The sequence below is a fragment of the Meles meles genome, chromosome 5 (genome assembly GCF_922984935.1).
Source record: "Meles meles chromosome 5, mMelMel3.1 paternal haplotype, whole genome shotgun sequence".
NCBI lineage: Eukaryota > Metazoa > Chordata > Mammalia > Carnivora > Mustelidae > Meles > Meles meles.
Genome location: NC_060070.1, coordinates 138,905,532 through 138,931,886, shown reverse-complemented (window position 1 = coordinate 138,931,886; position 26,355 = coordinate 138,905,532). Strand labels below are relative to the sequence as shown.

Below are 26,355 nucleotides of genomic sequence, written 5' to 3'. Positions count from 1 at the left end.
GAGGAGAAGAAGAGGAAGAAGAAGGAGTAGGAGGAGAAGAAGAAGAAGAAGGAGAAAACTGAACCTGCTGTGGGTATTTTTTCATATTCCCTTCGAAGAGGGTTTTTCAATTTCAGCACCATTAGCATTTTGGACGAGATAATTCTTTGTCATTGAAGGTTGTCCTACTCATTGTTGGATGTTTAACAGCATCCCTGGTTTCCACCCACTGTATGCCAATAGCACTCTCTCCCCAGCTATAACAATCAGAAGTGTCCCCTGGAGGGGTGGGGGGAGCAAAAACATCTTAATGGAGAGCCACCGACTTACCAGAGGCCGACAACAGGAAGTGATGTGGATGGCTGAGTGGGGCAAGAGTTAAGAAAAATTAGGGAATGGACAGTGTGTGTGTGTGTGTGTGTGTGTGTGTGTTTTAATGGATGGTATAGAATTTCAGTTACCTAGTGATTTCTTTAAGACCACCTTTAAACATTTGCTTCCTGTTAGAATATAAAAAGGAGTAAAAGATCATTGCAAAAACATATCCAGACAAGCTACATAATTATAAAGAAACCGAGAGCAAGGTTTAAAGAACTGTAGAGCAAGAAAATCAAAATGAGATGAATTTTGGGAGAGAGAGGCCCATGATGGCTTCAGGCTCTGGCTGAGGGTGGGTGGGTTATGGAAGAGCCCTTCTGTAGATGGGATGAGAAGTCAGTTGAACTTCTGATGGACTTTGGAAGCCCACCGGTTGGCTGGGATGGTGTACTGGGGGCTAAGGAGCCCTAGTAACAAATCAAGTTTGTACTCACTCTCCAGTTCTTACTTATGGGCTATCATCTGCACACAAGGTGATGCACAGAAGGTCGGGGGCAAGAAAATCCTGGAGTTATGAGATACATGGCGCCTTTGTTAAGTGCAAGGCAGAAGCCAACAAAGGCTGGAGAAGGGGCTGGAGAGCTGGTAGAAATCTCAACAAGGCTCTCTAGGCTTCCGCTGGAGGCAGAGGAGAAGAACTGCAAGGTGTACCCCTGACATATGCTAGGACTTCACTAAGAGCCAAAGGCTAGGATCAGGACATAAGAACTAAAGTAACAACAGGGTCTCAGGCCACCTCCACTACAAAGTTTACTGATCAAAGCTCTAAACTAAAAGTTTGACAGAAGAGGAGACATGCCCTCTTCTCAGTGTAAAAGAATTGGTCTGGGTCCCCAGTGTTCTTATTAATGCATGTTTCTTTGACATTAAATCTAAAATAAAGAAACACTGAAAAATCTAAAATTAAAGAACATATGAAAAAGCATGAAAGCAAGCCCACAAAAAAATTATCAAAGAAAAATAGGTCATATAACCAGAGCTCAAGACTTATTGGTATTTTCAGAAAGGGTCTTCAAAATTTTACATATATATATATATATATATATATATAAAACTTAATATTATATATAATATTTTAAAATATATATTTAAATGTATATTATATACAGATATATGTATATAATCTTTAATGAGATATTAGCAGTTAAAATCCAACAACACACAAAAAGTCATGATTAATAAATAAAAATCATGACCAAGTACGATTTATCCAGAAATGCAAGATTAGTTTAATGTGTGAAAATAAATCAGTGTGATTTGAATGAGTGAATTTATTAGGAGAACAAAGAGGAAAACAATTATTTCAATAAATGCAGAAAGTGCACTAGACGAAATTCAACACCCATTCATGACAAAAACTATCAGCAAATGGAAATAGAAGAAACCTTCTTCCATCTAATTACGAGCTATTCTTCAAACTAATGTCACCGAATGCTTTTCCTCTAGGATGGAGATTAAGGCAAGAACCGTCGGTTCTTACTTCTGTTTTGTAATATTCTAGAAGTTGTGGCAATTCTGTAAGAAAAGTAAATGCAATAAAAGGTGTAAAGATTCTAGAGGAGGGAATCAAACTGTTATCAATGAAAACAATTTTGTGCATAGAGAACGCTATGGAATCTGCACAAATATTAAAACTAAAAAGTAAATTTAGCAAAGCTTCAGGATACAAAGTCACTATACCTGGGGCATACCCTATAACCTAGTGATAGAAAATTGGCAAATGTAATCTTTAAGAAATTACTCATTGTAAAATCCAAAAAATTAAATAAGTAAGAATACATATAGTGAAAGGTATGCCAGATCTCTATACTTGGAAAACTAAAAAATATTGTCAAGACAAATGAAAACTATATAAATGGGAAGAAATATTATTTTTATAAGCTGATAGACTCAACATATAAAGTTGTCCATTCTCCCTAAATTGATGATAAATTCAATCTAATTTTAATAAAAAATCCAGCTGACTCTTTTAAAGAAAATGACAAGCCAAATCTAAAATAAATATAAAAATCCAGGGGATTTGGAATAACCAAAACAATTTTGATAAAGTTGGAAGACTTACATTAACCAATTTTTTAAAAAAATTTTATTTATTTATTTTTGAGGGAGAGCAAGAGAGTATGAAAGTGGGGGGAGGGACAGAGGGAAAAGCAGACTCCCCAGTGAGTGGAGAGCCCCGTGTAGGACTCAATTCCGGGACCCTGGGATTCATGACCTGAGCCAAGAGCTGACATTTGACCAACTGAACCACACAAGTGCCCCTACATTAGCCAATTTTAAGACTTACTCTGAAGCTATAGGAAATGAGATCATAGTCTGTGGAACTGAAGGGGGTCCAGATATAGATCAATAGAACAGAACAGAAGACCGATTTACTCTATATACCAACTGATTTTCAACCAAAGGACCAAGTTATTCTAATAAGAAAATTAAAGACTTTGAACACAACTTTTGAAGTGCTGGGACACCTGAGTGTTTTGGGGAAAAATTAATCTTGACTTTGTATTTCATACCATACAAGATTAATTGACTTTCCATTTCATATCATACACAAAAATTAATTTGGTATGGATCATAGACCTTAATGTCAAAACAAAATATAAAACTTCTTTGAGAAAATGCATGAGGGTATCATCACCATTGGAAAGGCAAAGGGTTTCTTAAACAAGGCATAACGAGCACTAATCACAGAAGAAGAAATTGCTGGGGGAGCCTGGTGGTGGGTATTATGGAGGCCACGTATTGCATGGAGCACTGGGTACGGTGTATAAACAATGAATTCTGTTACACTGAAAAGAAATTAAATTTTAAAAAAATTGAAAAATTAAAAAAAACCAAAAAAACCATGTATTCTGCCCTAGAATCTCTTATTCTAGGAATTCATTATAAATAACTAATCACAGAAGTGTAAAAAAAAAAAGAAGAAATTGCTAAGTCAAACTGCATGAAAATTAATAATTTCTATTCACCAAAGGTCATGATAAAAAATGAATTATCAAATCACAGACCGGAAAAACATCTATGTAATACATACATTCAATAAAGGATTATATCCAAAACATATATAAAATTCTTAAAAACCCAAAATAAAAAAAAGCCGAATTTATAAAAAAAAATAGTCAAAAGATTTGAACAGACATGTAACAAAAGAAAAAATTGCCAATAAGCTCGAGAAAAAGCACTCAGCATCACAGATTATCAGGAGCCTGCCCACTGACACCACAAAAGGATATGGTCTCACATAAATCAAGAGAGCTGAAATAATAAAAAGTGAAAATACCATTGTGGACCTACGTAAAATTAAAATATTGGCGATTCCATATGTGAAGCAATTGAAACTCTTGGGTGTTACTAATAAATGTGTAAAATGGTAAGAACACTTGGGAAAATTTTTGGAAGTTGTTTATAAAGTTACCACATATCTGTTTATGATCCTACAAATCTACTTACACAAGAGAAATGGAAGAAAAATGAGCGCACAAAGACTTTTACGACAGTGTCCATAGCCGTCTTAATAATATCTATAGACTGAAAGCAGTCCAATAGTACCCACAGAGGAGAGCTGATGAGCTTACAATGTCTTTATACAATGGAATACTACAGAGGAATAATGTGGAACAAACTTCTGATGCCAACAACAACACAGACAACCCTGAAAAAACACATGTTGAACGAAATTACCCAGATCCAGAAGAAGACATATCATATGCCTCCAATTTATAAAGGCAAAACTAATGTATGGTGAGACAAATCAGAATAATAATTTCCTCTAAGTTCCATCGGAAGGTAGCGTGGAGTGAGAAAGAGTGTGTGCATTTGTGGCAGGAGTGGGGGATTTAAGTGGTTGCAAAAGGATGTGATTTATTTTTCCAGGGGATGTTCTACACCTTGGTTTGGATAAGTCTCTAGAGTTGTCCAATCTCACCAAGCTTATTGCATAAAAATTAGACTTTATAAGATTTTTTAAGTATAAAAGATGCAAAATTTATAAAGCTGCTTGAAAAATGAAAGGCAAAATCTTTGAAGATATTTTTTGGAAGAGCACAAAACAAAAACTTCCTGAAACCCACTGGCCACAACACTGTTACAAACCAACGAAAGCATGATTCTTTGCATCTACTCCCTCTACCTTTTGGCACAAGCCTTTTGGTACTACAATTGTGTCTAGTTGAGTAGAGATGCTCGTTCCTTGGGCCCTGGATTAGAGTCATGAAACTGACCAAGTGGAAAGACCAGTGGAATGAACCAAGAAAATGTGAATGCTCAGCTGGTCTTGAAGTCAAGTGTCAATCAACAAACACATACTGCCCATTGAGGCTCATCATCACCTTTAGTTCCAGGTCACAAGTGGAGGGAAACATACTCCCAGGGCACCTACTTCTGTCAAAGAGTTCAGGAAGTCCAATTCTCCAAGCAACTCAAGGCCGATCAGCAACAAAGAGTTGCTTACACCCAGGCCAGTCTTTCTTGATGCTCTCTCTTTCCCTCAATGTGTTTGTTGATGGGCCTGAGCAAGGAAAGAAAGCTTCAAGTGAAACCCAAGCATTAGTAAGAAATTAGAGTTGACACATCGGTGTAGAGTGGGTGGGGAAGGAGGGAGTGGGGACAGCATCTCCCATGTCAAGCATATTTCCCACTAACTACAATGCTCTGTATTCTCTGATGTGTCTTTTCCCATGGAGGAAGTGCTTTGTGAAAGAGGGGGAGGTGAGCTAGCTCGTGGGAAAAAAACGTCTCTCAAGCTGTGAGCAGTAAATTGGCTTGTGCCCAAGTAATGTCCTCAAGGTGTGCCATGAGAGATGAAATCACTTGGCTCATTTTACCGTCTTCAGGATGGCGTCAAGACCTGACAAAGCCGGGCAACATGCACAAGGAAGCGAATCCGAGGCAGGACTGTGGCTCTGGAGAAGCCTTCCGTGTGCAGCCAAGATGGGGACCTTACGTGGGAAAAGTGCGCAAGAGGCCTTGGCCCTGAAGAGGAGAGCTAGGTTTTGGAACAATGAAGTGAACTGCGGGGAGTAAAAATGCACACTTGGGGTGCCTGAGTGGCTCAGTGGGTTAAAGCCTCTGCCTTCAGCTCAGGTCATGATCCCAGGGTCCCGGGATCGAGCCCCACATCGGGCTTTCTGCTCAGCAGCGAGCCTGCTTCCCCCCCCCCCCCTCACTCTGCCTGCCTCTCTGCCTACTTGTGATCTCTCTCTGTCAAGTAAATAAATAAAATCTTTAAAAAAAATGCACACTTGATGCCCAGGCTGGACTAAGACATATATGGCTCATGGAGGCGTGTTATAATTCTGGCACTCCTTCAGACGATTATTCTCTACATATTTGTTTAGCATTTATTTAGTGAAGGAAGGGGACAAAAATGCTCATTGGGAGGAGGATGTACACTTTCATGAAATATAGCACACACACAACATATATCATAATGCACAGCTCCAGGAATTCCAACAAAGTGAACACACCCATGTTTTCAGCACCCGGACCAGGAAATGGAGCATCAGAAGTCCCTCAGGCTCTGCTAGTTGTGGCCGCCCCCCACCCCACCACCCCCCCGTCCCCCCTGCAACCAAAGGGAGTGACTTTCTTGACTCCTAGCACTGAAACTCCTTTTTTAAATTCATGAGCTTGTAAGGCTCCTTATGTGACCGTATTACCAAATTTATCATTTCAACAGACTCGGAATAATCTTTCATTTCATGGCTTCTTTTGTTGCCCAGAGTTGGAGAGCAATTTTTATTCACATTCTTCAGCAGAGGTCCACGACATGCATGTAATGATGAAGCAGTGTTCCCTGGAAAGAGCACCTCGTTGTGCCTTCTTTGGGTTCAGAATGTCGGCTGCCTGTTACTGCTGACCTTGGGTGATTGCCAGGTGGCTGGACTCAGAGGCCGTTAGCGATCTGTCATTGCCCAAGGAACATATTTCATGCACAAAAATAGCAGAGATAGGTTGAGGCTAGGAAGGTCTTTATTTCTACCGAAGGGCACTATCTACTTTAGCAGAAGCAGAACAAAGTTCTGTTTTGCCAGTGATGAAAGGAGAGGCTGGTGGGAACCTGAGTTAACGAGCGCTGTTTTTCTGGTTAATTGCAGTGATGTGTTAGCACTGGTTTTCTTAGAGACTGGTACCCCACAGAGATGCTCAGTCTTTTATCTCATACATTTACTGCACATTTTTTTTTCCCATTCTGCAGCTTGATAGACCTTACTGTCTTCTGGATTGAACCTTTGTATGATTCTCCATTCAGGCTTCTAGATGAGTTTAAAGTCAAGGGTGGGAGAGATTCCAATAATTCTTCCCAAAATGCAGGGTTGGGGTTGTCATTTCAATTACCAGACACTGAAAGAGTGCCTTTTCTCCATGTTGAAGACACAGAGATAAATAACACCCAGTCCCTCCCCTATAAGAATTCACTGTCAAGTGGGGAATGAGACATATAAACAAATACCAGAGTAGAGACAGCAAAGCCCTTTTGCCTTGAGGAGTCCAGGAAGACCTCATACAATAGAAAACATTTGAAGGGAGTCTTGAAGAATAAATAAAAAAATCACCAGCAGAACCGTGAAGAAAGGCCATTCCACTCTGAGGAAGCAGTATCCGAAAACCTGGGATGGAGAGAAAGCTCGCAGTCAGAGTGAGGAACAGGTAACGTAACCTTTTTTTCAATTATAATGTGAAGGATACCTACATCGGAACCACTCGGAGACCTGCTCGAATGAAGTTTTCTGGGTCTCGCCATATACTAGATCATCATTTCTGAGGTTTGTGACCTCGGGATGTGCATTTTTGGCAAACTTTACAGGTAATTCTGTTGCACATAAAATTGGAGAAGCTTTGCCCTAAAATAGAAGGTAAATGTCCGAGGGTGAAGATAAAAACAGGAGAAGTTGGAGGTATACAGTGAAAGTTTTGAGTCCAGTATTAAAAGCTGGTCTCTCGGGGCGCCTGGGTGGCTCAGTGGTTTAAAGCCTCTGCCTTCGGCTCAGGTCGCGACCCCAGGGTCCTGGGATCAAGCCCCACATCGGGCTCTCTGCTCAGCGGGGCGCGTGCTTCACTTCCTCTCTCTCCTCCTCTCTCTCTACCTAGTTGTGATTTCTGCCTGTCAAATAAATAAATAAAATCTTTAAAAAAAAAAGCTTGTCTCTGGAATGTTCTTGTACGTGGAATGCTAATCTTTACAATCACATCATGTGGTAGGTACTGTTATCTCCAATGTTATGTATGAAAAGATGGAGACTTGGGAAGGTAAAATCACTTTCCAAAGGTCACATAAGTGGTGGATCCATGATTTGAAACCCTATATGACCATGCTCTTGGTCATCTCATGGCATCTGGGCCAATTTCCTTCAGACATTTGTGCTGACTTGGTCCCCTTTCTTCCCATATTCTCCCTGTAAATAAGGACTCTCCCAGTGGGGTGCAATGATTGGGTAGAATGGACCTCACCTGCAGATCCCCATTCCATCCTGGGAATGAGCCAATTGGAGCCCTTTGTGCTCCTGACTGATTCCGTGAGCCCAACTCCCATGCCCTAGATCCTTATCTATAGGTAGCGCCATCAAGATTTGATTTGGATTCCTTCAGAACACTTGTTTGATTCCTGGAGTTGTCGTCTATTGGTTTCCTGTTCTGACCATTTGATGATCTCTGTAAAAAACTGATGGTTTATAGACGTCTTGTCTCTGTTGGGTGAAAGTACTTAGGGTTTGGTCAGTCTCATCTCTTTGTCTATTTTGAACTCGCATCAACTAAGAATTTAATACCGACCAGGAAGTGAATGTCCGGACTGGTGAGTTTTGTATTTCTGGGTTTATGATCGACCTCTAGCTGAAATTTTAGAATTGAAACTATAAGCTTTCTCTCCGTGGGAGCTGTATGGTTTATACACCGGTAACTGAGAAAGGCCTTTGCCTCTTATTATGTGAGTGTGTAATACTTTCCTATCTCTTGATGGTATCGATAAGCTAGATTAGAAATCTCTTAAAGGAGCTCTAGTCTGATGGGCTTAGAGATAAATAAGCACTTATATAAACTGAACATTCCTTAAAGTCCCAGAAAAAAAATAAATTAGATCTTAACACTTCCAGTGTGGGGAAAAAAAGAAATATTCTTATAGAAACCAACTCAGAAAAAAGCAAAAAAGAAAGAAAGAAAAGAGAAATAAACCAACTCGGAAATAGCTCAAGAATTCGAGTTCGCATAATTTGGCTAAGTTTTGACAAGAAATACTAGCTTAATAATTTTGGTTTCATGAAAACAGCTGTTTTCTCTGATTTATTGGTGTTAAATATAATGTAAGCATAGATTTTTATTCTACTTGTGTATGTTCTTTCTCAACTTTACAGATTTACTGATTGAATAAGCTAACATGACTTCTAGTAAATGTTTAAGACTTTGAAACATGTTAATCTGTGTTTTACCCATTTGAATCATTACTCTGAAAAATTTTATTTCAGCGATAACTGTTACTGTGGTATGTCAGCTTGAAAAGAATTTGCAAGATCTTTGAGAAACTTAAAACTTTGAACCTTACTATACTGAGTAAATGAATGGATGTTCATTTCATGGCTAGATCATTATAATTTTGCCTTTTCTTTTCATGTAGTTTGGAGGTGTCATATATTTGTGTGTGTGTGTGTGTGCATTTTTTAAAGGTCCCTGGAAAATCACCATGATTTATTCTTTCCTCTATGCAAATAAAAAAAAGTCTAGAAATATTTAGGTATATTTGAAGCGTTCCACTGATGAGTTAGCACACCAGAAGAGATGCTTAACTTTCCCTAGGTGAGATGTGTATGGATACAATGTCATAAGTATTTCAGAAATTGTGTGTTACATGAGATGTTCCTGGAGAATTATCAATACCCTTTTTATCCCTGACATGTTTCTGTCTATCAGAGTCCCAGTACTGCTTTGTCTAATATTAGGCAACAGTGGCATAGTGCTATCAGTCATAATTTCAGGTATCATTTAAAGATGTTATTTATTTATTTGAGAGAGAGAGAGGGAGCACATGAACAGGGGGAGGGGCAGAGGGAGAAGCAGGCTCCCTGCTGAGCAGGGAGCCTGATGCAGAACTCAATCCCAGGACTCTGGGACCATGACCCCAGCCAAAGGCAGCTGCTTAAATGACTGAGTGACTCAGACATCCCAATTTCAAGTATTTTAAAAAAAAATATTAACTCGATCACAATTTTATTTCTTTATTTTGAATCTGGCATCTTTGGGACAGTGATTTTCAATATGGGATTCATATCACTCAGCTATGGAGTTTCATTAACATATAGATGTGTAGGACATACTCCAGACTTACAGAATCGCTTTCTTTGATATTCTTGACATATTCTTACTATACATCTGGTATACTATATTCATGGTTTATCATATCAGGATTGTTACAGTTATATCTGAAGATTTTTTTTCTTTGCAAAGATAATGTCCATCTATTTTTATAAATTAGATGTAATATCCATTCTTCTTTGGCATTGGAGTAGGAATTATGTTTGTAATTACTTTGTCTCAAACTTTTTTGATTGACTTTATTTTGTTTTGCATGTCACATAAACGATCACTTTTTTTTGGGTCAGTTGCACTACCCTTATAACGAACAATCCTCAAATATTTCACTACTGAAAATTATCAGTGATAAGTTTACCACAGCCATTTAAAATCTTACGTCATCTACAGATAATGCTTTGTTTTATGCCAATGCTTCCCTGAAGCTCTTGCAATCAGCTACAGGCCAGAGTACTTCCTCTCCAACCCAGAAGTACTTTGGGGTATAAAGTTCTGGTAGCATCACTTAAACAAGTGGGCTGAGATCATACCAGTGGACTGAGTCAGGATTTCTAGAACTCTGACAAAACAGATGGGCTCATGAGACGGCTGCTCCAGACAGAGAAGAACAAGATTTAATTACCAAAGACTGAATGAGCTGATGAAGAATGACTGTGTCTGGAATGTGGTTGTTCTAATATCCTATTTTCTGAGGAATAAGGAAGCCCTTACCTTTCTCTTCTATGCTTTATAACTGGTAATTTAGCAGATGCTGTTTCTGTCAACTGTAAGATTTGCAAATGGCATCTTACTCTTCTTGCCTGATCCATCCAGAGTTCAGAAACTCTGGCTGAGTATTTTTATTTTTGTGGCAATGGTTGCACATAGGTTCAATGAGAATCTGTCCTTGCTACCATGACATAATTGAAAATAGGGATTATGCAACCAAGGCTTTGTCTGGAATGTCATATTTGAGAATGTTGCTTATTTAATCAGATATGACCGGATACTTTGAAGAAATTAAGGTTAGCTTTATGGAGCCAGTGTTTACAAAGCTCTCATAGGCAAACAGTCCTGACACCCGGCTTATAAATTCCTGACCTCACAGGCGAGTAAGAAAGGCCATTTCCAGGAAGGTGCATGAGTCTCAGAATATTTGGGTGACCTCAAGAAGAGAGGAATTTGCCCAAATTCTAAAAATCTGGTATATACTTTAAATACTAAAATCTGGTAGCAAGTTCTCAGCTTGACATACTAACATGAAGAGACTTTTAAAAAAAAGTTTGATCCGAAATTCCTTGTGAAAATGTCCAGAAAGCAAACTTAAAATGGCCTATATGATAAATTATCATTCCTGCTATACCCATCTAGATAACTATGCCAGATTTAACTAAACTACCCTGATTTTGTGATCAAGAATAACCTTTCCCTAAGATTATCTTTGACCAAAAGTGGGATGACTGTGAAGAGACATTTTGTATTTTAATGAAAACTATATGGCCTGTAACAGATCCTTCCAGGTTACAAGATTCTGAACCTGTCCATTGTCTTTGAGCTATTTTAGATAGAAATCCTTTTAAATTGTGGGCAACCATTGTGTATACAAACTCTATATTGCCTGGTGGCTCTTTTAATTGACTCACTCCCCAACTATGGAAAAATCCCTTTGGTTATCTATCTGTAAATTGAACTAGTTCTTGTTAACTCTCCAAATTGTTAATCTTTACCAGATTTTCAATCTTCCAGATCCTTTCAATATCTGACCCTAATCCTTCAAACGAATGTTTCCAGTTTTTCTCCCTGCTGCCTGACTCAGCGTCACTGAGAACTAGAACCTAACTATCCAGATCCCCGTGAGACTTTTAAGCTGCTTGGCAGCTCATCCTTTTCCTTAGGACCCCAAGAAATACTGTGAACTGAAGTCCAATGGCTTGACATTGCCTCAAAGAACTCAACGCCACTGCAGGCCGGCCATAGGTCTGATTTCTCTCTGAAAAGGCCCTGTCTGGACCATTAAGGAAGCCTGGTAGAATGCTAGGAACATGGATGGCCTGGAGACAACATGATCAGAAGCATCAACATCCTAGCTCAAGTGCTCCTAGAAACTCAACAAGCAGTGGTGTCTAACCATCAAGTGTTCCTCCACTGGCCTCTTGCAACCCCCGGGGCTGCTTGCCCTCAGAGTTCAGCTCCTGGCTCTCCACTAACACAATCTTATATGCTGACATTTCTCTTTTTCACTGTAAGCATCGAAGGGGCCTGTTCTCTGGAATGTTATAACCACTGCTCTCTACCATCACTTCCTTACAGCTGCTTCATTCGTTTGGGCAGGAGCCAAGCAAAAACTCTTGTAAACCATTTCTGAGAACTCGTTTGCCCTACTCTGGTGGGTTACGGTTGCTGCTGAGTTGTTTGGTGATGAATGATAACCAGCTGGAACAAAAAGGACTGACGATGTCAAACTTTATCTGAGCCTTGTGTTCCTCAAAAGCCAGAGTTAGGATGTCTCCTTCCCCTTTGGGGTTCTGAGAAATGGCTAGCCACAAAGGACCACCCTGCTCTTGCATATTCCTCTCTGCTCTTTTCCAGTGACTCACAGGAGACCATCTCTAGCCTTCCTGGTGACTCTCGTAAGACTAATGGACACCTTCTTTGTTTGCTTGCTTCTATAACACCCCAGGCCCCTTTCCTTTTCTTGAAACATTCTTCATTAATGAGCATTTTCTTAAGTGTAATGGTCTGAGTAAAATCATTTCCTTAATTATCCTGTGCATTTTGTCTTTCACCAAACTGAAGGACACCACCCAGGGCCATTGATGGAAGCACAATGAACCAGTTAACGGGGGAACAAGCCCTTGAACAATGTCCATTACAGGGTGCTTGGTAATGGCCCCTTAGCAAGCTCTGCAGGACTGAAGAAGACATCTAAGTCGACAGTTGGTTCAGTAGTTCCTACTTGAATATGAAGTGGGAATTCTTGACATGGTGCAAGGACATTTGTGCCATGTGGCAAATAGTAGGAGATGGGCAAAGTATCTGAACTACAAAATAATTTTATATTTGCTTAAGTATGGAGACTTTCAGTGGATTTGTTTCATCTTATTAGACACAAGTTTAGTAAAATTTTCTAAAGTTAGTTGAAGACTATTAGAATGGCATTCTTCTTATTTTTAAAATTATGTCCTCAAATTTTAATCCACTTGAATGCCACGTGAAAATAAGAGACTTCTGTCACATTTGCTGTTGTTGTGTTGCTTTCAGATTTTCAATATTACTAATTACTTTTTCTGGGTTTTAGCAGAATGACTTATCACAAAAGTCAACACCACTTAGAAAAATTAAAGTCTGACTTTATTTATTGTGGTGGTGTTGCTTCAAGATTTTCAGTATTCTTGAATTAATTATCCTTTCTGAATTTTAGTAGGATAAATCACATCTTGATGGAAATGATACCTATTTACCTTTACTGTGAGTCAGTTACATGAGTAATTTGGGCTACGTTCTTCTTATATCAATTATAGACAGAGCACTTTATTGAGACTGTTACATACCTTTGGCAGAATTCTGGATCTGTTGAGTAGTATCTTATTTAATGAGGGGCTCAAGGTCCATTTTTGCAGTCTCTTCCCGTGAAACCTTCCTTGAAACCATCACTCTCTGTCTCCCTGTCCGCAGGCAGAAAGTCCCCATACCATCCGAGGACTTGTTCCTCCCCGAGTTTCCTCATCTATAAAATAGGGCAAATAAAAGTCCCTACCTCATAGGGTTATAGTCATGAGGAAATGAGTTGATCAGTGCAAACCTCTCCAAAGAGTGCCTGACATATAGTAAGACTAAATAAATGTTAACTATTATTACATGGGTTTGTCTCCTTTGTTATTACGAGTCCCATGAGGCCTGGGAACATTTACTATTCATTCCCTCTAAGCTCTGGACCCACATATCTAATCGACTATTTCACTTTTTGCTTGGTTGAACAAAGCATATCAAATTCATTACATTCATACTGAAATATTTACACATGGGATGACAATGATACTATGGAGTGGCTTCAAGGTAATCCACAGAGGGAAGGCAGAGCGTGGGTAGAGGTGAAACAACACCAACTGTATCTTGATAACTATATGATGGTTATATGAGGTTTATTATGGTTTTCTTTTTTTTAAGATTTTTATTTATTTACTTGACAGAAAGAGATCACAAGTAGGCAGAGAAGCAGTCAGAGAGAAAGAGAGGGAAGCAGGCCCCCTGCTGAGAAGAGAGCCCAATGCGGGACTCAATCCCAGGACCCTGGGATCATGACCTGAGCCGAAGGCAGCGGCTTAACCCACTGAGCCACCCAGGCGCCCCTATTATGGTTTTCTTTCAAATGTTGGCTATGTTTAAAGATACCCCTAATAAGAAATTTAAAACTCAACATGTCCAATACCAAAATTACAATACTTTCCCTCCTTCCTTCTCAATCTGGTCCTTCTCTAACGCTCCGGCCTCAGTAGATAACACTTTTTATTCTATAAGCAGAGAATGTCCGTGAAAGATCTTTCTGAGATGGGGAAATGATATGAATTATTTTTTGAGTTCTTTCTAGCTCTGGATTCAATGAAAGTATGATTGAAGCATTTGGGGAAGATTATGCTGATTATGGTGAGATATAGGGTGGATTGGAGTGGAGAGAAATAAAAGGATCCATCTTGTTGTGACAAATAATTACCACTAGAGCGGAGCTTGAGTAAAGGCATATTTCAACACCACAAATCCTCCCAGAGACTCCTGTAAGTGGGTCTTATGAACCTTCTTTAGTCGAGCCTCATTTTGGTCAGGGAAGTATATAGACGCCCTTCCACGGTCTGGGAGTTAACGTACAAGAGCAAGGCCTGAACTTAGGAGCAGTTCCTCCTTCATGACAATCCTAGAGCGGGCCTAGGACTTTACCAAACCCTGGTGTAAGGCAAACCTCAGATTTGGAGGCCATAAAATTGCCCTGCTAAAAACGTTCAAGAAAACAAAGAATACCTAAGAATATTTCCATTTCTACCAAAGGAGACTGAGGCCCATGTAAAGGGAGCACGGAGAGTGAGAGAAACAGCATGGCAGGTGCAGCAGGATGACAGAGATGGGCAGAGTGACTCCGGTGGGCACGGAGACAATGGGATTCCACTCAGTGAAGCTGTACAGAGCATAACGGACCAAGTGGAAAAGAGTTTTGATCCTTCCAAGTCTGTCATGCACAGGGGTGTGTACCAGTGAGACCATTTCCGTTTTTAAAATATTGCAATAGTTCCATCCTGTTGGTAAATAGCTATAGCGAGAAGCCTAAAAGTTCCACCCTGGTGGCCCACCCCTTCCCCAGACTGCTGGACCTCCCCACAATCCAACACCTGGGGGCTTCACATCTGGCCTAGCTGGGAGCCACCAGGGACCTGCTCCCACAGTTCTGTCCCTGTCTGTTCCAGTTGGTCAGTGCCCATGCCATGTCAGTGGTAGCTTAATATTACCAATTTCATTTTAGATACTTGCACAGCAGTTTAGGGTAGAGGCCTGGGATGATTCAGAATATGAAAGGGAAGACATAAGATGCAGAAACACACACACACACACACACACACACAAACCTGTCTGAACCAGCAAGTCTGTATGTCAAATCCCCAGTGCGCTGCCTCTCAAGCTATGAGCAGCCTGTCATGGTGGGGACCCATCATTTCCATTAACCAGTGTCCCCAAGGTCTAGGCCCTTCTGTATTCATTATCCAGTGGCACCAGCCCTAGATCTTTCTCTGATGATTCTAGGGAAATGGGATAGCCTCTGGCATCACGTTTATCACGACAGTCTCTTCCACGCATTGGACCTACAGCCAGTAGTTGTCAATGAAGCATTCCATGGTACCAGGCTTGGAAACAGGCATCATAAATTGTCATGATTTCTCGACCAACCATGCACTGGCTCAGGATGATGTAGTAAACAAAGATTGTGCAATGAAACTGCTCCAGACAGAGGTGCAGGGGCACACGTGGAACATTAATATTCCTGAGAATAATAAAAAGTTAATTCACTAGAGCTCACTGAAGAGATGGAAATACCCCACATTTGTCCAAGAGTCAGGGCCAGCTCTATGCCCTGAACTCTGGGGGAGTTTTAGGAGAAAGAGTCAAGGGTCTTGAGATCCAGGATTGCTATTTGCCTGATGAAGGAGTCTGGAGAAGTCACTTATTCATTCAATATATGTTTCCTCAGCTGTCAAACAGGTATAAAAATATGCCCCAACATCCCAAAAAGATTGTGAGGGGCGGAGGATCAATGGCAAAAGAAAAAATGCTACGGGAAGTCCAGTTCTCTACAAAGATGAGAAGTTGCTATTAAATCATAAGGTCCTGAGTAACAGCCATTTTCACTAGTAGCCCTAGACCCAGGATCCCAGGAATTGTGAGGGGCTGCAAAAAGGAGCAAAAGCTGATGTGGAAGGAATTCCACTGAGAATATGGGCTTGAAAACAGTATTTTACACATGGAAAACTTGGGTTTGAAAATAAGCATTTTCAGGACTTTAGAAAAATAAAATGCAACATCTTGATCACTAATATACTTAAGTTTTACTGTAGAGTAAGAGAATGAAGCAAAAAAGATTCCTCTTCACTCATATTATCTAAGGATTATTTAGTGAGTGAACCCTAGAAAATAATGATAAATGTAATTTCCCTGTTATATTCTATTCACCCTATAGAAATTCACTTCACAAAGCCAGGGGACTGATATGTCTCCTTATATTTCTTTTCTCTTCCCCTACATTTCTTCCCTTACATGGTGCAAGGATGGACCGGCCCACCATCACCCACGAAGCTGAAAGATAAAACTTTTATGAAGCCTGACTTTGCCTTTACCATCCAGAACCCTCTGTCAAGGTTTACTTGGGCATCAGTCTCCACTGACCTCCAGGTGCCTCTGGTTAAAATGTCTGTGCTCAAAGGTTCAGGGTTCAGAGATGCTACAGCTTGCTGTGTGATATTAGGTAGGTCCTATCCCTCTCTGGGTCCTGGATCTTTCACCAGGAAAGATGAAAGATTTCTCTTTCTCACTGTCGGTAGGTGTCTTCCTGAAAGAGCTCTACTTAATTATAGCCCTAAGTTGGCAGACCTTGACTTAGTATAATACCCTGACTATTTTAGGAAACACAGACAGGGTTAAAACCAATGGTTTCCATCACAAAAGAAGCCATTCCATGGCGAGAAAAATTCAGTACCCTGTAGGGGGTTCTTTCCTTCCACCAAAGGTCACTACTCCACACCCAGGATCCTCTGGTCCTCAGAGTCCTGAGATCAAAGCTCTGCCTGGCCTCCAGGGCGAATACAGAAATCTGTCCTAAATGGACTTCCAGAAACTACACTTTTACTGGAAAGAAAAACAGCAGGAAATGTGACAGACCATTCCACCACTTCACCCCTCAAGCCAGCATGAGCCTCAAATAATATCGAATCTTTCCTCTACGTACTTGAAAAATAGTCATTTCCTCTAAACCTTCCAGCTTCATTTTACTACTGACTCTCATGGCCTGGGAGAGCTCCTTCACTCTTCTTGCTTTTCTTGTCGGCTACTGAAGCAGGAAGCATGGAGGAAGAGGATTTGAAGGCCCAAATAATATTAAAAAAAAAAAAAAAGGAAAGAAAGGAAAAGAAAATCCTTTGCTCGTTGTGTTGTTCTTGTACTCAGTGGCTTTTCCCATCCCAACTCCCTATTAAAGGTAATGGATCCACATCCTCCAAGACCTCTCATCCCACCTCACCTTCCTCATGCTTCATGACATCACACTCTCTTTCTCGGAGCCGCTAGAGAAATTCCCCACCCCCTCATTTAACTCATGGGAAAACTCATGATGCAGGGGGACCAGTAGCTCAGGATTAAATGGCACCCAAGTTCAAGCCAAGCCCCCAGTCATTGTGGACAAAACGCCACAGTTCCCGTAAGAATCACACACCGACAAACAGTTGGCTAGGTCAAGGGATACCTGGTCCTTGGTGTCTTGAGATCAAAACTCTGCCTGACCTATAGTGCAAAGGGAGAAATTTGCTTTAAATGGACTTCCAGAAACCACACTTTTAGATACTGGACTGTCCCTTAAAAAAATAGAGAGAGAAAGAATGGAAGATAAAAAAAACAGTGTCGATAAAGATGGACACTCCACGTGGGACACCGGTCACGCTCACCTGAAGGCTGGTATTCAGTGTCCTCGGATGTGCCACTGTTTGGACAACAGTCACCATCATGAGCTAATATTTGTCAAATGCCAGGAATTCTTTCTTATAGGGAAGGATGGTGAAGCATCTTGAGAGCTCATCAAACTCTTTTGGGCTTCTGTTGGTAACAACCATTCAAAACACCGGTCTCCTGGTTGGTTTGGCAAGACCAGCAAGGCCAAGTGGAGAGGAGGGTGTTACCACAATGTCTGTGCCCCAGACCCAACATGGATTATTTTGACCGCCCCTGGCATATGTGCGGTCCTGGCTACCACAGAGAAGCAAAGGCAATTAGTGCTCCTTAATAAACAAATAATGAATTTAATAAACAAGTAATATACAAAGGCACTTAGTGCTCCTTAATAAACAGAAGTCTAAATCTGAGCCAAAAACAAACAGACAAAAACCAAAAAACAAAAAACCTATAAACAAATTTAAAAAGCTAGGGGGTGCCCCTCACTTGCTCTGAACCGGCTGTTTAATCCAAGCATTTTTCTGGTGTGGAACTGTGTATAATTAGGTATGTTTGGGGGACTCATCTTGCCACTGCTTCCTTCGGCCCGTTGATCTGGAGAAAGCACCTCTCACCACACCATCCACTTTAACTGTGGGATCCTGTCTCATAGCCTAAGTGAAGTTGACGCATGAAGCGAGCCCCTGGAGAGTTTTCAGGGGGACGAGTAGCAGAAGCCTGCTATCCAGGGAAAGACAGAGGTATTAAAGCTGGGTTTTTGTTTTGTTTTCGTACCCTAATGTAATCTAAGGGCAACTTTTAAGATCCAGACGAAGTTCTTTTGTGATTAGCCAAGACTATTTTCCTCCTTATTGCCACCCAAAAAAACAACCTTAATCATTTCCCTTCATAATTCTCAGCACTTTGGCCCACTTCTTGGGAATTTCAGAAATCATTTGAAATCAGTACAGTAGGGAGAAAAAATATTTATTTTCTAAAGTCATTACCTTGACAGGCAAAACAAAGCATTTTCTCAATTTCATTCAGAAATACATTTTAAAAAAATATATAGACCAATATGGCCTGCCCAAACGTATATTTAACATGGTAAATATAAGGAATAAGTTGTTTTGAATATAAATATCTATAAAAAAATAAGTACATCAAAATTTAATCCAACCTCTTCCATTAGCCAGTTACATAAAGGAAAATAATTTTACTGCTTTAAAGCATAACCGAATATTTAGTTTGCAATGTCTTTCATAAACAACCCTAGACCATTGTGTTTCCAAGGATCAAGGTAGGGAACCTTCTTTTTCAAGGATCTTTTTTCTTATGGATCAGAGCTAGTAGATTACCACGAAAATGTTACATGTACTACTGACATGGTAGACCAGATATCTATGAAGCCAAGATGGACTACAGAGGTTCCGGGGAGGGTATGGCAGGAGGGGACCAAGCAGGGGGTGAGGAGGACAATAGTTAATGGTGGGGAAGTACTTCTTTTTGGGGGGGGGAAGTACTTCTACCAGAGTGCAATAGAGGTGAGGTAGACTCAGATTCATCAAACCCATCCTGATTTACAGTAGTAGCAGTATCTTTTAGTTTTGCATTTTGTGAATTTAAAAAGAAAAAAAAAGTCTTTTTCTTTCTTTCTTTCTTTCTTTTTTTTTAACTTGAGTGTCCTTCGAGAGTGTTTTTAATTTGTGCATTCCTTAGAACATCTTTGCATGGACTTTGGAGTTTCTCCCTGAAATGTGCCAGGCGCCTGAGTGAGACACAAACACTCCCTTCGGACCCTCTTCAGAAATTCCACCATGTGTGGAATCTCCTGTCCTCCCTCTGGATGGTGACACCCGAATTCACAAGTCACTGTGTGTCTCTCTGCCTTCTGAGTGGTCTCTTGTCACCCCAAACGAGGAGAGACGAAAGCAGTCATCACCAATGGAGGCAAATGAAGATGGATTGGGGGACTCCTTAACCTTCCCTGGAATGTTTAGAGCGAGGGCACTGGTCCATTGCCAGTTGGAGCAAGAAATGGTCGGTCAAAGCAGGGAGGATGCTGTTGCTCTGATCCCAGCCATGGGGAGAGAGTGCAGAATCAGCCACAGGGTTCCTTCTGCTGAGGAGAAGGCTTTCGGGCGGGCCGGCCACGGGCCCTGGTGACCTGCCATCAGTGTGCTCGGTTGTGGGTCACTTGATTCTCTCTGTAGATCCCCGCCTTCAGCTTTGCAACACGAAAAGCTGTTTTGATGCGGTTGCTGATGGCGTCCAACCTATGAAAACAAGACAAGAGAAAACAAATGTTATTTAAAAAAAAATCATTTCTGGGCAAAAGAAGCATCTAAAATTAGAATCTGGCACAAACAAATCTAAGTCGGGTTCCTGAACTTTCCCCGCTGACCACAACAACGTGCTACTCTTGGTTAACCTCAAGTGAAAAGGCAGCCCGCCCTTTATGCTGGGGATGTGGGGAAGGGGAGCAGAGCTACGGTCATATCTAAAGATAACTGGGTAGTCAATGCAATTTTAAAGTACATTTTTAAGGTAAACTGGAGATATTTTCTTTTCCTCTGTTGCCCCATCCCAACTACCATCACCATGTGACTCTGTGGGGAAACTACCTTCTCATGGGTTTCAAATAGCCATGGATGTCTTTTTAATCACAAGAGCAGTTAAAGATGACTTGGAGGGAAAGGAATAAAAAGAGAGCAGGCCTATAGGTAGGCCCAAAGCAAATGGTGTACAGCAATGAAAAAATATAGATCTCTATTTTTTACAGGTTTAATGTTTTCCTTCGGCAGGAAAAAGAAAGGGAACTCTAAGAGTGATTGAATTGTTGACAGAATCAAAACAAATAAAAAAATAATAATAATTCCTAAGTCAGTGAAGGAACTGTGGCTTATGCATCCCTGTGATCTGGGGGGAGCATCGGGGGCCTGATATTATAAATATGGAAACGACAATGACCAGCGAGACGTCCCAAACAGCTCAGGATGTCCCGTCCCACACATGAGCAGTAAGCAACACAGCACATTTTGATCGCAGAACTTCTTGCCACTGGATTTCTAGGAAAATTTCCAGGGAGCAGGGTAGGGAAATGTAGAACACGTGACAGCTCTGAGTGCAGATTTCCTCCCCCCCGCTTGTGAATTCCAAAATCTTTTGGACTAAGAACAGTCATCCCTCTAGAGCTGCCCATCACAACCCCACGGTGTGCACTAATCTCCTTCCCTTCTCGGCCCCAGCTCGACTAGAAGAGATGAGAGCTTTTCAGAATGATATGGGCTCTCCACGGAATGTACTTCCCTGTTTAAAAAAACAAGCCTTCCCAAACAGCATGCTCTAATTTTCACCTTCCCTACCTAATGACTTTATTTTTCCCCTTTGGCCACTGGAGTAACTGCTACTTTTTGAAGAACTCGATCATACATGAGACTCTGACTTCAAAATAAAATGAAGTAAAATAAAAGCAAAAACTCCTTTCCCTGAAAGGATTGTTAATTTCCCGAGGAAAGTGGCAAATGCGTTGATTTGGAAAATCAAGGACTACATATGACCAAATGACAAAGGTGTCTGTAGAGGTATCTTGTTGGGAAAATCTAGCTTTGGATGGAATGGCACGTGATTAAGATCATTCAAGGGTACAGTGGGCAAAGGTCTGCATTCAAACAATATTTGAGAGGGATTCCTTTGCTCTTTTTTAATCTACAGACTCTGAAAGTCTTTGCTCTTTTCTTCTAAGCCTTTCTCCTATCACGGTGAGAACACCTGGGGAGCAGCCCATTGGCACTGATGACTGGGGTTAGCTGTCCTTGCCAGTCTCTTACCTTTTCATATTTCTTCCTGCCTCCAGCTGCTGATGAACACACTTTTCTCCAAGCCCAAAACAGTCTTTGCCTTTCTTAGGGTCATTCCAGCCCTTCTCCATACTGTCTTGGTCCCTGTTAAAATACAAATAGAGCAAAACATTTCAGCAAGGGTACTTCAGCTCTCACAAAGTCTCTGTTAATTTCTCTTAAACCAAAAGGCAACATCATGACGTGAAGGTCAGGAGGCCATAAGACTGAAAGCAAAGGGGTTTCTGCCTCACCTGAGTTCTTTTCCTGCTTGGCAAAAAGTCCAGCACTTCTTGTCTTTTTGGCTGGCACACTGACATCTCTTCCTGTGGTCTGTTGCCTTTGTGGTAAATAAATCCTTTAAGGATCGTTTGGACCTAGAAGGGCTTCCAAGTCCATAGGGAACAATGTGCCTATTAACAAAAAAGATGAACAAAAGATATCAGCAGAAGAAACAGTCTTTGAAATGATGCATTCTGTGGCGCAAACTCATTGCAGTGGGACACAAGGAGCTCCCCACACAGCACCTAGTCATGCAATTTAGGAGAGCCAGGAATGGCGGTGGTCAGGGTCCTGGGCCCACCAGTGCCCTTGCATGTGTATACCCCACCAGGAGAAAACCAGTTTTCTAACTCAATGAAATTCATTTGTCTTCTTAACAAATTTCGGTTTCTTCTCCACACAAGCAGCTTTGTTTTTTGTCCCAGATTAGGACATCTCTGCTTTGGTGTCTGTTTCCTATTTTCTTCCTTTTCTGACTTTCCATCTACTTAACAGCTACTGCGGGGGAGGGACTTCGATGCAAAACCATGACTCACATGATTTTGAAAATCTATTTTCAATTCAAGTCGTATGATAATGCCAAAAGTGCCTCTTGGGGCTGGGGTATGGGATCTACTACGGCACGCACGGTTCACCCCCAATTTCATACATCTCCTGCAACTGGTGAAACCATGACTAATAGAAGGACTCGTCGCCAGAAGGCTCCCCAGTAAATTCCAAAGAGTTCCTTTTGAGCCTCACCTAAAAGGAATAAAGTCCTCTCCTTGGAAGTATCACTTCCTTGCGGTTTTTGTTTGATTTGATTTTGTTTAGATTGGGGGCATCCCTCACCAATTGGTCGCCCCATACAGGACACTGTGTGCCGTGTTTTGGTTAACAACTCTGTCCGATGGGTGAGCCCATTTTCAGGATGGAGGAGGACGGGGAATCTGTTTTCTTCCCCGCTCTGGAGACAGAAGGGAAATCTACAGACCATGTTTCCATTGCTGTCTTGAAATGGGCTTTTCTAAAGGGAGAGTACAGAGGAGTCAGGACACCCCTGTTCCAGATCTGACTCTGCCCTGAACTCATTCTTGCACAAGTGATGTCCACAACTTGGGTCTGTGCTTTTCTATAAGTAAGATGAAGGGACTGATGATCACTCTGTACAATCCCTTCTACCTCCCAGGAGTAGCACAGGTTAGACTAACCCACGTCTGACCACAGCAGCTGATTACCTAAACCCAAGCAGATCCCACCAAAAGACATCCCCGCTCGGAAGTGTGTGGCAGGGAACTGCCCGCCATCAGCCTTTTCCATCTCTGCTGTCCCGAGTCTTTGAGCCACGGGCCCTCAAGAAGACCCTCCCCTGTGTTGCAAAGAACCACCCCACCCTGTATTTTCAGGAATGGGGGGGCAGTGCCCCCACACCCCCGAGGCACCTTCATGTTGTCAGAAGTGCTACCCTCAGAATCCAAACCAGGACCCCCGTCCCAGAGCAACTAGCGTCCCTGGGCTCCAGTCTCTGGAGAAGCCAGAGGTAAGGAATAGCTAGAGTGACGACGCCCTCTAGAGACTCACTCGGGAGTGTTGACCCAGATGATGTCGAGGTGGCAGAAGTAGACGCACTCTTTATCCATCAGGGAGGAGCAGGAGCAGCGCTTGGACCGGCGGGCCCGCCAGGGTGCACTGGGGGCGGGCTTCTCCCCTCCGCTGTCCAAGCCGGTGCTGAGCTCCGCGCCCAAGACCGCTGGGGAGAGAAAGAGCAGGTCAGCAGGGCACGTCCCCTGGGAGGTGGCGGAGCAGATAAAAGCCCGTGAAGCCTGCAGCCCGCCTTCAGCAAGAAACACAGAGCAAAAAGGACTCTTTATCTTCCCCTCCTTAACATGACTTCACCTTTACCCCGACTGGCTTATCCACTTTCGGGGAGATTACACACAGGCAGGGGTAACGGCCACCTGAAAAGGGGACCGACTGGCCAGCTCGCAGAGAAACGCGTGGACATGCCGCCTGTTAGAAATCTGGGGTGGCTTCTGCATGGAATTTAAAAGGACAGCCCGATTTCGTAGGACAGTGGCTTAAAGCTGGTTGATGACCAAAGTGCTAAAGTTCCATGAACCACCTGCCTCTTCCTAGGTGCCGAGCCACTTCCCCATGCAGTTTACGGGAGAATCCAACACTTCACACCTGGTAGAGGGCAGGGACCAGCCCAGGTGATAACACAGTCCTTGAAATTAGGTGGAGTTCAAGAGCTTTGAGGGGATGATTGGAGAGAAAGAAGAGAAACCAGCTCTACAATATGCATCGCAAGTGGTAAACTCTAGAGAAAGTGTTGACCTAGGGTGAGACTGAGCGGCAGCCCAGGGACCTAACCAAGGTTCTGTGGATTTGGAATGTGGATCCCCGGAGCAGGACAGCATGTGGGGGACTCACCGCCTCCCCCTTCCCCACCGCAGCATGGCCTCTCCTTACTGACAAGTTAGCCATGTGGCTTATCTGCCCAATTTTGTACATTTCAAATGATCAGACACATTCCAGGATTTTCATTCCCTTGACATCTATTCTCTTTAGTCAGGGTCATGAAAAGCCACACAAAAAAGGGCATTGACCCTAAGAAGGGGGAAACGGGCAGATATACACGTACTATCTAAAGTCTCAGGCAGCCAAGATTTATCTTAGCTCCCCTCCCACAACAGGTGAATAAAACTGAAAATAGCCCTCGCAGTGTTTTGGGTGCCAAAAACCTGCCAAAAGAAACCTAAAGTCAATAATGACAAATTTTAAAGAAAACATCTGCTTCACCCTGAAACCGCCTGAGGGTTATTCAACAGACTGTTATGCAGGTGATTTTACTGCTCATACATTGCTTGAATGACTTGAATAAAATTCCTTGGCTTCGAGCTGAAATGTTTAAATATTTTACACATTCGCACACTATTAAAACACGATTTAAATAAGATCTGTAAGTCCCTCTATGTTCTATTACCCCTGTACGAACACATACACTGCAAATATAATTCAGCTACATTATATCTTGTCTTTACTTTCCCTGAGTTATATTTTTAAAAGCCAAAAAAATACTCTATGCATTAATAACAATAAGTTATCCCAATGCTATAGGAGAAATTGTTTTCAATAGAGGAATTTTTTCCCCACTAGAAAACTTAAGTAGCTTTGAGCAATAATTCCCAGACACTTGCTCTCTGAGCTGCAGTCATAAAAAGAAATGGAAAACAGAAGCGAGAAAAACATTAAGGAGGCCAAGAAGACATTAACGTTCAGAGACTTGCAAGTCGCCGTGCCTACCTGCTTCTGGAGCTCCTTGGAAAGCCACAAACAGCAGAGAGAAAATCATGGGGAAATAATCCATTCTGGAAAAAAAAAGGGGGGAGGGAGGGGGGATCAAAGTCCTCCCCTGCCCACTGGACCCAAAGGAAAACGAAGAAAAATAATAGCTTCGGGTCCGTCAAAGCGCTTCTGGTTATTCAGATCTCAAAGTGAGCCTTCAGCCTAAGTGCTCTTTAACGGAGAGAAAAAAGAAGTTTCTGCCAGGAGGGCCGGCAGTGGGAGCGGTCTGCGGGCGCACGCGGCGGTGGCGTGCGGGGACAGCAGCGCGGACCGAGAACCCTGTGCGCGCTCGCCCCAGCGCCGCTGCAGAAGCGCGTCTGACTTGGACAGCTCTCCGCCGCCTTTTTATATTGAACCCCTATAGAGTGGGGGTAAACAGCTCCAACTTTATTCCAGCCCCAGACAATGTTATTGTGTTATTAGTCACCAACAGGCAACGTGCGGCCGGAGATAAGGCCGGGCTCTAAAGGAAATCACTGCTAACTTCAGAGGCAGACGCCCGCCGTCTGACAATTCAGGGGCAGGGCTAAGAACAAGAAAATACCCATTAGAGACCTTTGGTAAACCTGCCCGTGAGGCGCTTGGGTCTGCTTCCCCTTTTGCAAGCTGCCAGCCCCAGAGTTCAAGAATCAGAAGAGGGACTGCAGAAAAGTCATACCATTGGTATGAAAAGTATGAGCTACAGTTTAAATAGATTGTATTGTTGCGCGCGGGGATTTTTTTTTTTTTAATTGTTGTTCACTTCGTTTTTCCTTTTATGTCTCCGATTTCTTAGTGTTGATTAAACAGGGGGAACGCTTTCTCTCTTCACTCCCCCCTCACTGGGAGTCAGATTATTTTGGCACATCGAGGTACTTGTCCCTTACTCCAAGCCCCCTCCCCCAAGTCTTTTTTGCTAGAGTTCTTTGCGCGCACGGTAAAAAAGATCAATGAAGGACCGGCAAGCAAAGGACCTTTATAAAAAAAAAAGAGAGAGCCCTTCCAGGCACATACCTCAGTGCTTTCGATATCCCTGAGTAGAAGCTCCTATAAACTTCTTTCTGTGCCCACCTTCTTTCCCCTTCCCAAAACGCCCCCGACCCCCAACCCCCCC

At 42.1% G+C, this 26,355-nt stretch overlaps 1 protein-coding gene across 1 annotated transcript; it reads right to left on the bottom strand.

Moving 5' to 3' along the window:
• Positions 1-18,805: 18,805 nt before the first annotated feature.
• Positions 18,806-25,598, bottom strand: EDN1 (endothelin 1). The gene is made up of 5 exons (XM_046005650.1): positions 25,221-25,598; positions 23,496-23,664; positions 21,908-22,066; positions 21,645-21,758; positions 18,806-20,090 (listed from the first exon to the last, which is right to left on the bottom strand). The coding sequence occupies exons 1-5, from the start codon at positions 25,282-25,284 to the stop codon at positions 19,988-19,990; spliced, it is 609 nt and encodes a 202-aa protein (XP_045861606.1). The 5' UTR covers positions 25,285-25,598; the 3' UTR covers positions 18,806-19,987.
• Between the last annotated feature and the right edge of the window lie 757 nt (positions 25,599-26,355).

Coding starts and splice junctions, on each gene's coding strand:
- EDN1 (XM_046005650.1), bottom strand. CDS start 25,284: ATGGATTATTTCCCCATGATTTTCTCTCTGCTGTTTGTGGCTTTCCAA. Junction 23,665..25,220: donor CCAAGGAGCTCCAGAAGCAG/GTAGGCACGGCG, acceptor TTCTCTCCCCAG/CGGTCTTGGGCGCGGAGCTC. Junction 21,759..21,907: donor CAAGCAGGAAAAGAACTCAG/GTGAGGCAGAAA, acceptor GTATTTTAACAG/GGACCAAGACAGTATGGAGA.